We start from the raw sequence: 16,602 nt of genomic DNA, 5'->3' as shown, positions 1-16,602 counted from the left end.
AAACGTGCCCCAGGGCCTGATTTGCAACAGGTGCCGGTGGGGCCGCCATGACTCCAAGGCGTCTACACCTTTAGCAACTGCCGGCGTTGTGGGCCCGCAGGCTTTCTGGAGCTTACACCGGGTCCTCGCCACCACCATCTGATCAGATCCCTTCCATCGCCCCGCAAAGCCTGGATTTCCTTCGGTCCAGGGGGCCTTGTGGGCAGGAACCCAAGTCAGGACCAGCGATTTCCAATCCCCAAAGGCTTCCAGGAGGAGGCAGCTAGCTTCGGGCTGACATATTGATCTTGGCCAAACACTGTGGGGCTTTAAGTGGGCCTGCGTCCCGGCGCGGGCTACAGCCCCTGGCCCGGTGAGCGCGGCGGGTCCCGCCCAGGTCCGGCAAGTGGAGCACAGAGCGCCGACGGCGGCCGTCTCAATCCGGAGTGGTTTAGGACCCGGGGGCGGCTTCCCTGCGCGAGTGTGGAACGCAGAAGTTGAGCTGCGGGGCCGCGGGCAGTGGCACTCAGGCCTCCCCGCGCAGCGCCATCTGCGGCCCGGCTCTCCTCCGCGCCCCGACTTGTGCCGCGATGACGCGCTCACTGTTCAAGGGAAACTTTTGGGTAAGTTGCGGGGCCGACAGCGGCTCGCGGGGCTCCGGACCCGGCGCGCGCCCCAGCCCGGGCGCCATTCAGTGACCCGGCGCCGGGGGGCTCGGCGGAGCGCGCTCGTGACGGGATCCCGGCCCCGGTCCCCTTGCTCGAGGAGCAGACTCGGAGCGGACGCCGAGCTGCTTGCTGTTCCCTCTTTGTCCCGACCCGCTACCCCGCGAGTCCCAGAGGCTCGGACTCCGGGGCCCACCCTCTGCCACCCGCGCCCTCAGCAGCGCGTGCCCCTGAGGACAGAGAGCCAAGACACCTTAGAGTGAGAACATCAACCCCTTATCTCACAGGCAAAACAGAGACCCCAAGGGAGGCGAGACCCTTCCGGGAAGAGTCTCCGCCGGCTCCTAGGGCTGAGCCCTGAGAGGATTTGGGGGGGACCTGAGGTGGGGGCTTGTGAGTTTCACCGGGTTGGCAGCAGCAGCTGCCCCCCCAATGCCGCCCCCGCCCCCTCCACGGGATCCTCTTTTCCTGGAAACGTGCTGCGTCGAGGGCTTCCCTTTGCTGGAGCTTACCCTGTCTGACAGCCCTGTTTCCTGAGCTCTCTCCCCAGGCCATCGCCTCAGCCCATCCCTCCAGAACCCACAGCGGGGGCCGATGGTGTTCAAGACCCTATGAGCTGGAGGGGTACCACAGCCCGGTAGGGCCAGCCCAGCCTGGAGAGAGCAGGTTTGCCTGTCCCCCTCCTCTCACTCCCCAGGGGCCCCTCAAGGTCCATGCCCCCTCATTCAGAGGAGCTGTCCTCATCCCTTTAAGACAGGAGCAAGAGGTCTCAAGGTTGACCCCAGCTGCCAAGGGGACCAGACTCCTTTTGGGGCTCCTGCTTGCCCCCAGGTAGCTTCACAGCTGCCTAGATGGTACCTCTACCCAACGTGGGCTGCAGGATGGAGAAACCTGGCTGAGGACCTTAGGAACACAGTTTAGACTCTGCCTGTGAGTCCGTTCACTGGAGTTTGTGAGGTTCTCCTGGGGCACTGCTCACCCTAGGGTGCAGGGTGTCAGAAGCCTCACAGAAACCAAGGGTGCCACAGCTGGCTCTCACAGGAGGCCTGGGAGTTTTTCAGGTAGAATGGAGGACCGTGGGGTCCCATGCCAGGCACTGTATAATACAAACTGGAGAATGAGATGTTCCTTATTTCTTCCCCAGAAATAAGGAAGTCAGCAGAGAGAGAAGGAGGAGGAAGACATGATATTAACCGTATTTATATCAGGCACAGTGGCCTGTAATCCCAGCACTTTGGGAGGCTGAGGTAGGAGGATCACTTGAGGCCAAGAGTTCAATACCACCTTGGGCAACATAGCGAGACCACTGTCTCTACAAAAAGAAATCTTAAAAATTAGCTGGGCATGGTGGCATGTGCCTGTAGATCCAGCTACTCGGGAGGCTGAGGCAAGAGGATTGCTTGAGGCCAGGAGTTTGAGGTTGCAGTGAGCTACGATCACATTGCTGCACTCCAGCCTAGATGACAGAGTGAAACCTTGTCTCAAAAACAAACAGACAAACAAACAAAAAAACCCAACCAAACAACACCTTCCTTAGTATTTAGCCATAGTTGTAGCACTGGCAAGACCAAGGCCAGGAGGGTGCTAATTCCCCACCAGCCTCTGCCCCTCAGCACCATCCCAGGGATGCTGGATATGGGGTGGTCTTAGCAGAGAGGATGACAGGATGAAGACAGGGTTCCAGGCCGCAGAGTTTGAAGTATTTTAATATCTTCACAGCCAGTACAAACATGTCAGTGAGTACTCTCTAATGTCTGGTGGGTGACATGCTGGGTTTCAGGGGCTGATGGAGATTGCCCCTCCCTTTGGGAAGGATGTCCAGTTTTGAGAGCTCATGGAACAGCATGAAGCCTCTGAGGCAGGCTGTCTGGGTTCTAATCCAGTTCTGCCCCTTACTAGCTAAGTGACCCTGGGCAGCCTGCTTCCATCTCCAGGCCTGTTTTTCCATGCGTAAAAATGGGGATAATGTCTGGGTGTGGTGGTTCATGCCTGTAATCCCAGCACTTTGGGAGGACGAGGTGGGCGGATCATGAGGTCAGGAGTTCGACACCAGCCTAACCAACATGGAGAAACTCCGTCTTTATTAAAAATACAAAAATTAGCCAAATGTGGTGGTGGGCGCCTGTAATCCCAGCTACTTGGGAGGCTGAGGCAGGAGAATCTCTTGAACCCGGAAGGTGGATGTTGCAGTGACCCGAGATCATACTACTGCACTCCAGCCTGGGCGACAGAGCGAGACTGTCTCAAAAAAAAAAAAAAAAAAAAAATGGGGATAATAACAGTGTCTACTCCATAGAACTGCTGTGAGGATTAAACTTGAGAGTTTAGTACAGTGCCTGACACACGGAGAGCACCTAGAGTTGCCAGCTATTATCATCAGCAGCAGACATGATAAGTAAAAGAAGTGAGTGATGGTTATTCAAGGAGAAGGTGAAGAGATTGGAAGACCACAAGGAAGCATTCTTAGTGAATGCCTCTATTGATGGAGGAGGAGAAATGAGACAGAGAAATAGAGGAAGGGATGAAGGGATACATCCAGGAAAGAGCCATCACAGGTCCAAGAGAGGGACATTCCAAGCAAGGTGAGAGGACCGTGGTCAAACATGTTTGTACATGTTCCTGAAAAGGTATGAGTCAACACACACTTCATAAATAAATGTGTGTTTTTTTTTTTTTTTTTGAGACGGAGTCTCACTCTAGCACCCAAGCTCGAGTGCAATGGCACGATCACTGCAACCTCTGCCTCCCAGGTTCAAGTGATTCTCCTACCTCAGCCTCCCAAGTAGCTGGGATTATGAACGTGTGTCACCATGCCTGGGCTAATTTTTTTGTATTTTTTTAGTAGAGACAGGGTTTTACAGTGCTGGCCAGGCTGGTCTTGAACTCCTGACCTCGTGATCCACCCACCTTGGCCTCCCAAATTGCTGGGATTGCAGGCATGAGCCACCACATTCAGTCAAACAAATGTATTTAAATGCTCCATGAAAATGTTTATTTAAATAAACCTTCGATGTGCTTCAAAAGGAAATAATCAGTGTTTAAAATTAGGATTGGAGCTGGCATGCACCTGCAGTCCCAGGTACTGAGGAGGCTGAGGCAGTGGGATTGCTTGAGGCCAGCTTGGGTAACATAGCAAGATCCTTTCTCTAAAACATTTAAAAATACATAGTAAAACTGGGATCGGCCCCCGATGAATTTGCATGCTATTGCTACACACCTGTGTGTTGTTTCCCTCCCTCTCTTCCCTGTGTATACCTTCTCTGTGGCGCTTTGGTTAAGCAGCGCTGTATAATTTTTCTTGATTAACTTTGATTGTACCTTGTCTGAATAAGACAGTGATGATGGTTTCCAAAGATCCAGGGAAATAGCCAGGCCACAATGAGAAAAATTCCAGTTTTGGGGACAGTCAGACCGCAGTATCCTTCAGATATGGGCGTGCACAGGCCACAGTAGAACCTGTTCTGGAAGGGGTGGATGGAAGCAGTGTTTTCTCACCCCTGGGGATTTCCAGGCTCCTCACTTGGGTGTGAGGTCCAAATCGTCCCTGAACCCCCTGTAGATACTTATTTTTCCTGGGCCTTCCTGATTCCCAAGGCTCTTGGTGTAGACCGGCTTCCTAATTGCTGTTTCAGCAACCTTGTTCCTGAAGTGGGCAGGGCCTCTCTCTGCCTGGAGATTGACTAGGGTGAGTGTTGGGGCTGTCTGAACTGGCTAAGTGCCCTGCTGTTAACACAGGGCTGTCTCTCTGATCCAAACCTTTGACCAGATTGGAATCTTGTCACTCTGGAGCCTTAGCAGAGATGTTGCATCTGGCTTTGCTAAACAGCTTTTCTCTACAGCTTCTCTCTATTCAGTCATCTCTTGGTATCTGCGAGGGATTGGTTCTAGGACTCCCTTGGAGGTACCAAAATTCATGGGCACTCAAGTCCTTTCTTTTCTTTTTTCTTTTTCAATATAGAGATCAGGTCTTGCTGTGTTGGACAGGCTGGTTTCAACTCCTGGCCTCAAGCTGTCCTCTTGCCTGGGCCTACCAAAATGCTGGGATAAGAGGTGTAAGCCATTGTGCCGGGCCTCAGGTTCTTTCTTTCTTCCTTTATTTTTATTTTTATTTTTTTTAATTGAGACGGAGTTTCGCTATTACCCAGGCTGGAGTGCAATGGGGCGATCTCGGCTCACCGCAACCTCCGCCTCCTGGGTTCAGGCAATTCTCCTGCCTCAGCCTCCTGAGTAGCTGGGATTACAGGCACGCACCACTATGCCCAACTAATTTTTTGTATTTTTAGTAGAGACGGGGTTTCACCATGTTGACCAGGATGGTCTCGATCTCTGACCTCCTGATCCACCCTCCTTGGCCTCCCAAAGTGCTAGGATTACAGGCATGAGCCACCGCGCCCGGCCCTCTTTCTATAAAATGGTGTAGTATTGAGCACACCACATGGGGTTTGCCGCCGGAGCTGAGTTTCCGGCCAGTGTCCAGTTTGATTTTGAGTCTAGGTTGGAGTTGGAACTGTGGAGATGTGAAAGGAAATCCCGCCTTCCCTAGTGCCCCCGTCGGCCTGGGAGTGGAACCTTCCCCCTAATGTGCCCGCTTGCATGGAACGGCAGTTGGAGGCTGCACGGTACCAGTCCGATGGGGCGCTTCTCCTTGGGGCCTCCAGCCTGAGTGGCCGCTGCTGGGCCGGCTCCCTCTGGCTTTTTAAGGACCCTGTGCCGCCCCAACAAAGGCTTCTGCTCCACCAGAGTCCAAACGGAGGCTGGAGTGGCAGACCTCACTTGGGCTGGGGAGAGAGGTATTGTAGTGGCCTCAGGTGCTGTTGAATTGTGGGAACTAGATGAGAATGAGACAGTTACAGTCAGCAAGTTCTGCAAGTATGAGCATGATGACATTGTGTCTACAGTCAGTGTCCTGAGCTCTGGCGCACAAGCTGTCGGTGTAGCAAAGACTTCTGCATCAAGGTTTGGGACCTTGGTCAGCAGATGGTACTGAATTCATACCGAGCTCATGCTGCGCAGGTCACCTGTATTGCTGCTTCTCCCCACGAGGATTCTGTTTCTTTCATGCAGTGAGGACAATAAAATTTTATTTGGGATACCCGCTGCCCCAAGCCAGCAACACGGATTGGCTGCAGTGCCTCTGGCTGCCTTTCTACCTCACTGGCTTGGCATCCTCAGCAAAGTGAAGTCTTTGTTTTTGGTGATGAAAATGGGATGGTCTCCCTTGTTGACACCAAGAGTACAAGCTGTGTCCCAAGCTCAGCTGTCCACTCCCAGTGTGTCACTGGGCTGCTGTTCTCCCCACACCGTGTTCCTTTCCTGGCCTCTCTCAGTGAAGACTGCTCACTTGCCTTGCTGGACTCAAGCCTTGCTAAGGTGGCTAGAAGCAGAGCCCACAGAGACTTTGTGAGAGATGCTACTTGGTCCCTGCTCAATCACTCACTGCTTATCACAGTGGGTCGGGACCATCAGGTTGTCCACCACATTGTGCCCACAGAACCTCTCCTAGCCCCTGGACCTGCGAGTGTTGCTGAATAGATTGGATTTAAGACAAAAAGCAAGTCCCCAATGAGTGTCCACTTCTTTGCCCTGCCCTGTCAACTTGTGAGTCAACACAGGAGCCTTCTATAGTATGCAGATACTAGGTCTCTGCCATTAATAGCCATCATCTCTCAGCCTGAGGGAGGCTGGATTCTGGGATCCTGTAGTCACAGGGAGGAAAAGCTTTCTTAAAAATGGACATGTACGTGCATCTGAGCGTGTGTGTAGAGCTGTAGTTTTTGGTGGTAGAAGGAAGACAAAAATCCATCCTACACCTTCCCTAAGAACTGCTTCTCCCTCACCCCCAAAAATAGTTCACAAAAGGATTTTATGCTTCCCATGTAGCTGTCTATGAGGAATTGGCCATGTCTTGGTGGGTAATGGATGTGGGTATCCCTCAGTTCTTGGAAGCAGCTCTTATGCTACTCATAGAGATGGGATTGATTTTATTTTTTTATAGTGCTTAACTCACTATTATGAGAAATGCTTCCAGTCACAAAAATCCAGCCCAGTTCACTTTGAGGAAGAAGCAGGACTTGGTATGGCTTTACACAACTCCTTGCCATTAAACTGAATCAGAAATCCATTTTCTGGCTGAATAAAAAGTTCGGCTTGCCTGTGTAATGCCCACTCCCATCCCCCTGGCTTTCCAGTGGTGGGGCATATATTAGAAAGGAGTGTTTATCTGTCATAGATGCCATGGCGGAAAGTTTGGGGATGAAGGAAAGCTTAAAGGCATTTCAATTAAGTTAGAAGACTGACACAGACTATTGAGAAACCTTTGCCACTTTTCCCACCCCAAAATAGCCTGGGGCCTGACATCTGCCCGAGGCCCCTTTCTCTTGATGTGAAAAGTCTGAATGCAATATTTATAGACTTTTAAGGTTTTAAAATCCAGAATCAGGAAGAAAATCAGAAATACTGGTTGTTGAAATAAAGAGTTTAGGCATTGTTGGCCTTTCTTGAAATAAATAAATAAATAAAATGGTGTAGTATTTACATACAACCTGCGTACATCTTCCTGTATACCCCTTTTTTTTTTTTTGAGACAGAGTCTTGCTCTATCTCCCAGGCTGGAGTGCAGTGGCCTGATATCAGCTCACTGCAACCTCCGCTTCCAGGTTCAAGTGATTCTCCTGCCTCAGCCTCCCAAGTAGCTGGGACTACAGGCGTGTGCCACCATGCCCTGCTAATTTTTATATTTTTAGTAGAGACAGGGTTTCATCATGTTGGCCAGGATGATCTGACCTTGTGATCCACCTGCCTTGGCCTCCCAAACTGCTGGGATTACAGGCGCGAGCCATCATGTCTGGCCCCTGTATACTTTAAATAATCTCCAGATTGCCTGTAATACCTAATACAATATTAATGCTATGTAAATAGTTGTTTACACTGTATTTTTGTTTGTATTTTTAATTGTTAGGTTGTTATTTTTTAATTTTTGGTATTTTTCATCTGTGGTTGGTTGACTCCATGGATACAGATATGGAGAGTGCTGTACACTGCTCTAGATAAATATAGGAGGCTGCTTTAGAAAAAATAATGAATGCAGGTTAACACAACAGATTCTCCATGCTGATACTATCGTGTATTTTGTACAATGTTAGGTTGCAATTTTTAAATACTCTCCTGGGTTTTATGAAAAGAAAAACTTCAGACTAGTTAAATTTAGCAGAGTTTATCTGAGCAATTAGAATAATCTGAGTTATTCTATTCATGAATCAGGCAGCACCCTGAACCAGTGAAGGTTCAGAGTGCTCCACCCAGCAAAGGTGGACCGGTAGTACTTAGAGACAGAATAAGGAGGTGACACAGAAATAGCCTGATTGGTTACAGCTGGGTGGTTGCCTTATTTGGACTTGTCTGGGCAGTCTGCAGCCTGGGATTGGCTGAAAGCTCAGCTGTTATGATTGGCAGAGACCTAGCTACTTGTTACAAGAATATACTCTTAGTTAGGTTACAGCTTGTTTACACACTAAGTTAGGTTGTAGCTTGCTATTTATGGAGGCAGCTTTAGGCCAAATTTAATTTGACAATCTGGTCCCTAGAAACAAACCAGAAGGGCTACTTCCTATTGTCTTGCCTAGTGGCAAAAGGCAAGATAGAGTCATGAACAATTACCCACTCTCCCATACATTCTTCCTAGAGCAGCTGGAGGGAACTAGCTTTATAATAATTGTCAAAAACCTTATCTTGAACATTTAATAAGAAAGCCATAGGACTTGTCTCTTAAAGAAAATAAAAAATTCTATTATAATACATAAACATGTGCCATGAATTCATTGGTAAGATTTTAAAAAAGAAATACATAAAAAATGCATTAAATGGCCAGGTGTGGTGGCTCATACCTGTAATCCCAGCACTTTGAAAGGCCAAGGCGGGTGGATCACCTGAGGTCAGGAGTTTGAGACTAGCCTGGCTAACACAGTGAAATCCTGTCTCTACTAAAAATACAAAAATTAGCTGGGCATGGTGGTGGATGCCTCTAATCCCAGCTACTAAGGAGGCTAAGGCAGGAGAATCGCTTGAACCTGGGAGGTGGAGTTGCAGTGAGCCGAGATTGTGACACTGCACTCCAGCCTGGGCAACAGAGTGAGACTCCATCTCAAAAAAAAAAAAAAAAAAAAAGTGGATTCTTCAAGTGTCTATTTCTGGAAACTCCAGACGGAACTCATCATTGCCCAGCCATTTTACCATGTTTCCCTAATAAGATCACTCTTTCCTTTTCTGCAGTGATAATTTCATGCCTTTTCCACTCAAGCCTCCATTCCCTCCCACATTCTCACCGTGTTTTGGTGATCTTGCCTCTACTCCATTGAGAAACCAGAGAGCAGGGCTGGGGCACGGTGTCACACCTGTAATCCCAGCACTTTGAGAGACTGAGGTGGGTGGATGACCTGAGGTCAGCAGTTCTTCACCAGCCTGGCCATCATGGTAAAACCCCACCTCTTCTAAAAAGAAAATACAAAAATTAGCCAGGTATGGTGGCATGTGCCTGTAGTCCCAGCTATTTGGGAGGCTGAAGCAGGAGAATCACTTGAATTTGGGAGGTGGTGGTTGCAGTGAGCTGAGATTGCACCCCTGCACTCCAGCCTGGGCAACAGAGTGAGACTCTCTCAAAAATAAGAAAAAAGAAACCAGAGAAGCTGGTGAAAGCTTACTTACCTTCTGTGTAAGTGGGATTCAGTTTGGCTGCAAGTGAAAAAAAAGACCCAAGACAACAGTGGCCTAGACAAGGCAGAGGTTTATTTCTCTCTCATCTACAAGCCCCTAGTTGGTCATGCCAGGGCTGGCATGGCTGCCCTTAGGGTGAGGACCCACACTGCTGCCTGCTACTCTAGTGGTACCTGATTCAATGGCTGGCACATGACAGATTCTCAGTAATACCTGCTGAATGCCTGAAAAAGACATTAAACAACAGGAGGAAAACTTCTGATATGTAGAACCGGGATGATTTCCTAACGACAGGGCATATTCTCAGTGCTCCCAATATCTAAGGGTGCTAGTTTCACTCTATCAGTCATAGCTATTGTCTTTTTCTCTGCTCATTTAATAAGCAAAACTTGGTGCCGTATTCAATTTTCATTTGCATTTTTATCACCAGGGAGAGTGCACATTTGGTTATTTTCTTACATTTCCTCTTTTACCAATTTTTTTTCTTCCTTGTGCTTTGCTTATACATTTATATGTGTATTTAAATATATATATTCTTGTATATATACACGTGTGTGTGTGTGTGTGTGTAATTCACACGTTCTAACATCCAGTATAGGCACAATAGAGAGGCAATCCTCAGGCCCTCAAGCTTTTACGCTGGACATTCCTGGGTTTGATTTCCAGTTCAGCTTCTTTCAGGCTGAGGAATGTATATGTCCTTGTTCAGATTGCTCAGCTTTTCTAAGCTTTGCATCCTCATCTATAAGATGATATATGTATATGGATTTTGGAAACACTTTATACAGTCAAGTTTCTCGATCTGATGTTTTGTGATTTCATCTAATACACATCAATGTTTTCTACAGTTCGAGTTTTACTCAATACGTGTCTTTCGATTGGGTGCTATGGCTCATGCCTGTAATCCCAGCATTTTGGGAGGCCGAGGTGGAAAAGTTGCCTGAGTCCAAGAGCTCAAGACCAGCCTGGACAATATAGTGAGACACTGTTTCTACAAAAAATTTTTTTAAAATTAGCCGAGATGTTGGCTAATACCTGTAGTCTCAGATACTCAGGAGGCTGAGGCAGAAGGATCACTTGAGTCCATGCGGTTGAAGCTGCAGTGAGCCATGATTACACCACTGCACTGCAACCTGGATGACAGAGCAAGACTCTGTCTCACTAAAAAATTTGTCTTTTGAATATGAGGGCTTATGTATTCTGATATTTTCAGAAGTCAGAGACCTGTGTGGACCTGCAAAATGAGGAGAAAGTGGATTCCTGCCCTCAGGGTCCTGCATTCTTGTTAAGGAAGCAAACAAAAATATAGGACACTGATGGGAAACAGACCGACCTACTCTCCTTCAGTCTAAAAAGAGTGCTTTGCCGGGGCAGGATTCTGGGACAAGTCTGGCTGGGTGGGTGTGATGGGGTCCCAGTCCTTGAAGAGTGCTAAAATGGCACCGGGCATGCAACAAGATGGGGAAATCGTTGTTTCCAGAATACCTCTCAGGGAGGGGATGGTGTGGCACAGGGCTGGGAGGAAGACTTGAATAAGCTGCTCAGGGTGGGAAGACTGAGACCCCATCCCTGCCTGAAGCATATGCCCTCTAAGGGGCAGGAGCCTAACTAACTTCTGAGCTTAGTTGTATGGAGTGAGGCATGCAAACTGAACTGCTAGGGAAAGCTGTCTTTATGGCATGTCTTCTCTACACTTGCCCTTTAGTGCTCGGTCTCTGCTTCTATTTGAACATTACTATTTAAAGAATAGCTGTTGGAAGTGATAATTTCATAAGTGGCCATAAAGATTCGAAAACCCAAGAAATATGGGCATCTAAGTCCCTTCCCTGCTCCAAACCTTGGTGGCCCCCACTCTTAGAACCTGCTCTGAGTCCTTATTACCAAATACAGATATTGTTTTCTCTGTCCCAGGAGATCCAGATCCTGCCCTACAAGATCTGAACTAGGGATTCCAAAAGACCTAAGCTCTCGGGAATAAAAAGTATTGACTCAGGTGTTTGTCAGCGTTTCCGCAGATGGCCAGATCTGGGCACTGTTGATTTGTCTTGTGGGCTGTCTGTCTCAAGCTCAGGCTTCCTCATCTACCTGTCTTATGTTAGGGCCTATTTAATTACCTGTCCATAAGAGTGGTTGACCTTAACTGTGACCAGCCACAGCCCAGGGCCACTGCCTTGGCTGCCAGGCCTCTCCCTGGCTGATACAGACTGGTACTGACTTCCCTGGGCAGTGTGGGCAGGAAGTTTGTGGATAAGGGACCTTGATGCTCCTGCCAGTTCCCCTGAATCTCCATCTCATCTCCTCCCTTTGACTTAGAGCTATTACTTCTCAGTACAAAGCAGCGTCATTTTGCTGATAAAATTCATGTATATATATTTTTTCTTTTGGTGAAATGGAGTCTTGCTCCATCGTCTAGGCTGGAGTACAGTGACGTGATCTTGGCTCCCTGCAACCCCCGCCTCCCAGGTTCAAACGATTCTCCTGCCTCAGCCTCCAGAGTAGCTGGGATTACAGACATGTGCTACCACACCTGGCTAATTTTTGCATTTTTAGTAGAGATGGGATTTTATCTTGTTGGCCAGTTTGGTCTTGAGCTCCTGACTTCAAGTGATCTGCCCACCTTGCCCTCCCAAAGTGCTGGGATTATAGGTGTGCGCTACCCTGCCTGGCTCATGTATGTTTTTTTTTTTTTTTTTTTTTGAGACGGAGTTTCGCTCTTGTTACCCAGGCTGGAGTGCAATGGTGTGATCTCGGCTCACCGCAACCTCCGCCTCCTGGGTTCAGACAATTCTCCTGCCTCAGCCTCCTGAGTAGCTGGGATTACAGGCACGCGCCACCATGCCCAGCTAATTTTTTGTATTTTTAGTAGAGACGGGGTTTCACCATGTTGACCAGATGGTCTCGATCTGTTGACCTCGTGATCCACCAGCCTTGGCCTCCCAAAGTGCTGGGATTACAGGTGTGAGCCACCTCGCCTGGCCTCATGTATGATTTTTATTAATGTGTATCTATTGGTGCATTTCATATCTCTTATCTGCTAACCACCCACTGTTAGTCATCTCTGCTGTTTTTTACATGTCATTTTCAATTAGTAATGTAATACTGATGTCAGGGATAGAGTACCATAGACTATAAGGCACCTGCCTGTGAGCACATGGCCCTTCCCTGTAGAAACTAAGTGGAAAAGAACAAGGCCAAAGGGCTCAGCAAGTTATTATAGAAGCCTGTCTGCTCTCAGAGGGCAAAGAAACTAGTCCTCTGGGTAGAGGTCAGATGGAGAAAACGGAAGCCTGGAAAGACTAGTTGCCACCCTCCCCACCATGTAAAGTCTGAGTGTACAAAGACTGCAGCCATTTAGAGGGAATTGTGATTGATTCTGAGAGACCAGGAAGTCGAGAGGGAAAGGCCACCAGCCAATGGCAGCCACAGCCTTCCTACCCTTGCCAGGAGTCATTTGGGGTCTACACACTATTGTACTTAAGACTAAGTGAGTGACTTGCCCAAAGCCACCCAGCTAACCACTCTGGACTGGAGCTTCCTGTTGTGTGGTGAGGATAATCATATCTGGCAAGCCCAATTTTAGGACTACAATGTGTTTCAAATGATAAAGTAAGTCATAGTTGTGTTAAGGAGGTGGAATTATGGGCAATGTGTTAGTATGTCCACAGAATAGTATCTTCGCTGTTGAATTAATTTTTAAAAATTTAGATAATGAATGAAAATGATGAGTGGAAATCACTTTCAAAAATTTAAGGGATTGTAGTGAAATACCATCGTGAAATAGAGTCCCTAATCCCTAGAAATTATGATTTCAAACAAGCACCAGGAAAGATATTTGAAATATAATAATATTATAAAGATATTTAAATGATGATTTAAGCAAACACCAGGAAAGGCACTTGTAATATTAATTTTAAAAGAAAGTTACTACAACAATTTGGAGAATAAAACCTCATTTTTATTTATTTATTCATTTACTTATTTATAAGAGACAGAGTTTTGCTCTTGTTTTATTTTATTTTTATTTATTTATTTGCAAGAGACGGAGTTTCACTCCTGTTGCCCAGGCTGGAGTGCAATGGTACAATCTTGGCTCACCCCAACCTCTGCCTCTGGGGTTCAAGCAATTCTTCTGCCTCAGCCTCCCAAGTAGCTGGGATTACAGGCATGCACCACCATGCCTGGCTAATTTTTTTTTTTTTTTGTATATTTAGTAGAGATGGGATTTCATCATGTTGGTCAGGCTGGTCTCAAACTCCTGACCTCAGGTGATTCACCTGCCTTGGTCTCCTAACGTGCAGGTATTACAAACGCGAGTCACTGCCCCAGGCTAGACCTCATTTTTATTAAAAAATATATAAAGACAGTCATATGTCACTAGGAAAATGTCTGAGGGTTGCATAGCAAATATTAACTATTGCTTTCTCTGGAATTTTAAACAATTTGAAAAATATTTTCTTTTTGCTTATCTATACTTAAAACTTTTCTATAATAAAATAAATATCACTTTTAAAATAAAGAATTAAGACCTGGCCTGGTGGCTCACACCTGTAATCACAGCAGTTTGGAAAGCTGAGGTGGGCAGATCACTTGAGGTCAGGAGTTCCAGACCAGCTTAGCCAACATGGCAAAACTGTGTCTATACTAAGAATACAAAAATTAGTTAGGCATGGTGGGGGGACATCTGTAATGCCAGCTACTCAGTAGGCTGAGGCAGGAGAATTGCTTGACCCTGGGAGGCAGAGGTTGTAGTGAGCCAAGGTAGTACTACTCCACTCCAGTCTGGGTGACAGAGTCAGACTCTGTCTTGAAAAAAAATAAATAAATAAAGACTGGCCTGGCCATCATGTTGAAACCCTGTCTCCACTAAAAATGTAAAAATTAGCTGGGTGTGGTGGTGTGGTGGTGTGGTGGTGTGGTGGTGTGTGGCTATAATCCCAGCTACTCAGGAGGCTGAGGCAGGACAATCGTTTGAACTGGGCAGGTGGAGGTTGCAGTGGCCTAGAACACACCACTACACTCTAGCCTGGGTGACAGAGGGAGACCCTGTCTCAAAAAAAAAAAAAAAAAAAAAAAAAGAATTAGGAGGATTTTCCCCATAAAGTATTAAAAGAAGAGCAAGTATACCTGTTCAGACCATGGAATAAAAACCAAACCTGCCCTTTTACCCAAACCCAGATGGAAATGGATCAGCCTCCCAGGCAGGGTCCTGGGTCCTGGGTCCTGGCCACCTGCCTGTGACAAGGCCACAACCTTTTCCTTGAGGGCACAGAGGGTCTCACCCTGCTGGTGACAGACCTGCCTACTGACTATTTTCCTGCAGGTAGGCCTCTCCTCAGCACCCCCACCTTTAAGCAGAGAACCCCCTGTGAATTCCACGAGCCATTTGTTTTTCATTTTTATTGGTACCTTTAAAAAGTAGGAATGTAACACATGCTTATTGTAAAATAACAAAACAATACAGATGTACATATAGAGTAAAAACTATAAAAGTCCCTCTTTTAGCCTTCACATCCCAACTTCCAGGGATAAATTACTCATAGAAAAAGTTTTTTGTTTTTTGTTTTTTAAATTAACATTAAACATTTTCAATTAACTTGCAATTTCTTGGGATAAAGAGGCTAGCCAAGGTTTCCCAGTAGCAGTTGTGAAATGCATCCCAGCTTTTACTTCTGTAGGGATGTGGTTAGGTCTTCAAAGTTATATGGTGTCATAAGCCTTCAAGATTTGTTACACTTCGCTTATCTGGCTTAACTAGAGGATAGGTAAAAATTGTATTGTGGTAGGAATGTGACATAGTAGTCAAAAGCGGTTTGGAATTTTTATGGGTTGGGCCCAAATGTTGTATTTGGAGTGAGAAGGAACGCAAGTCAGCTGGTGAAGCAATGTTGGACATTCCCCTGGGTTTGACCTAGTTTGAGTTCCTAGCTCCTAGTTCTATATTTGCTTTTGACAGTAGTGGCAGCACATTTGTTGTTTGTCCTGGCTTGCTGTCTTGGCTCTGCTGTTTAGGCTGCTGAGGTTTGGTGTCTCTGTTCCTCTGGTCCCATATTTGGGGACCTAGTTCCAGTTTTGGGTATAGCCACTTCCTGGCACTTGCCTGCCTCCCCGTTCCTGTCTTGGGCATGCCTTTGGTCCTCAGGGAATGCCATAAATCAGGAGAAGACCTGTGGGGTCTACATTTCACACGTCTTGGACACATCACTGATTTCACCCTGTAATACGATGCATCACTAGTTTTACCCTGTGATGGATGTGGTGATTCACCGCTGAGGGATAACCAACAGAATTTCAACTTGTTTTTTATTAACTGGAAAAGTCTGAACATTAGCTTTAGTAAAACGCTCAGAAGTGGTTGAATGTTTATAAATTAAACACCTTCTTCAATTATCAGATTTTCTCTTTCAATGGAATTGTGAATTGAATTTCTCATGTCCCCAGGGGTTTGGGGTTTTTCTGTGACTTGGATCATGTTAATGTTTAGATAGGTAATGTTGGACGTTAATCAACTTTCTGAACATTGAAATCTACTGACTCAGGCCTTCTGTGTTAAATTTCCAGGGATAATGGTCTCTCAAAAAGCTATGACCTCAACATGCATAATAGAAAATAACCTGTGTTGTTTTCAGTTTTATGTTCAATTTTTTTTTTCTTGAGACAGGGTCTTGCTCTGTCACCCAGGTTGGAGTGCAGAGGCTGTGATCTTGGCTCACTGCAACCTCCACCTCCCAGGATCAAGCAATTCTCCCACTTTAGCCTCCTGTGTAGCTGGGATTATAGACGCCCATCACTGAACCCAGCTAATTTTGTATTTTTGGTAGAAACAAGGTTTCACCATGTTGCCCAGGCTGGTCTTGAACTCCTGTCCTCAAGTGATCCTCCTGCCTTGGCCTCCCAAAGTGCTAGGATTACAGGTGTGAGCCATTGCACTCGGCCTTATGTTCAATTTTTGTTGTATGAATCCAAACAGGCTGGGTGTGGTGGCTCACGCCTGTAATCCCAGCTCTTTGGGAGGCTGAAGCAGGTGGATCACCTGAGGTCAGGAGTTTGAGACCAGCCTGGCCAGCATGGAGAAACCCTGTCTCTACTAAAAATACAAAAAAATTAGCTGGGTGTGGTGGTGGGTGCTTGTAATCCCAGCTACATGGGAGGCTGAGGCAGGAGAATGGCTTGAACCTAGGAGGTGGAGGGTGCAGTTAGCCAAGATCGTGCCACTGCACTCCAGCCTAAGCAACAGAGTGAGACTCCATCT

At 47.0% G+C, this 16,602-nt stretch overlaps 1 protein-coding gene and 1 pseudogene across 3 annotated transcripts in view; both read left to right on the top strand.

Moving 5' to 3' along the window:
* The first annotated feature begins 497 nt into the window (after positions 1-497).
* Positions 498-16,602, top strand: part of PSTPIP2 (proline-serine-threonine phosphatase interacting protein 2) — a 100,187-nt gene continuing 84,082 nt past the window's right edge. For all 3 annotated transcript variants that reach the window (XM_054244144.2, XM_078348066.1, XM_002757211.6), the window contains exon 1: positions 498-602. Coding sequence is in view for 1 of the 3 variants with exons in the window: in XM_002757211.6 (XP_002757257.1) it covers positions 570-602 (33 nt within the window). In the remaining 2 variants the exon portion in view is untranslated. The remainder of the gene's footprint in view (positions 603-16,602) is intronic.
* Positions 5,160-6,322, top strand: LOC108587880 (methylosome protein WDR77 pseudogene; annotated as a pseudogene).

The sequence above is a fragment of the Callithrix jacchus genome, chromosome 13 (assembly GCF_049354715.1).
Source record: "Callithrix jacchus isolate 240 chromosome 13, calJac240_pri, whole genome shotgun sequence".
Classification (NCBI taxonomy): Eukaryota; Metazoa; Chordata; class Mammalia; order Primates; family Cebidae; genus Callithrix; species Callithrix jacchus.
The sequence above is the reverse complement of the archived record's forward strand: the minus strand, read 5'-3'. Positions and strand labels throughout refer to the sequence as shown.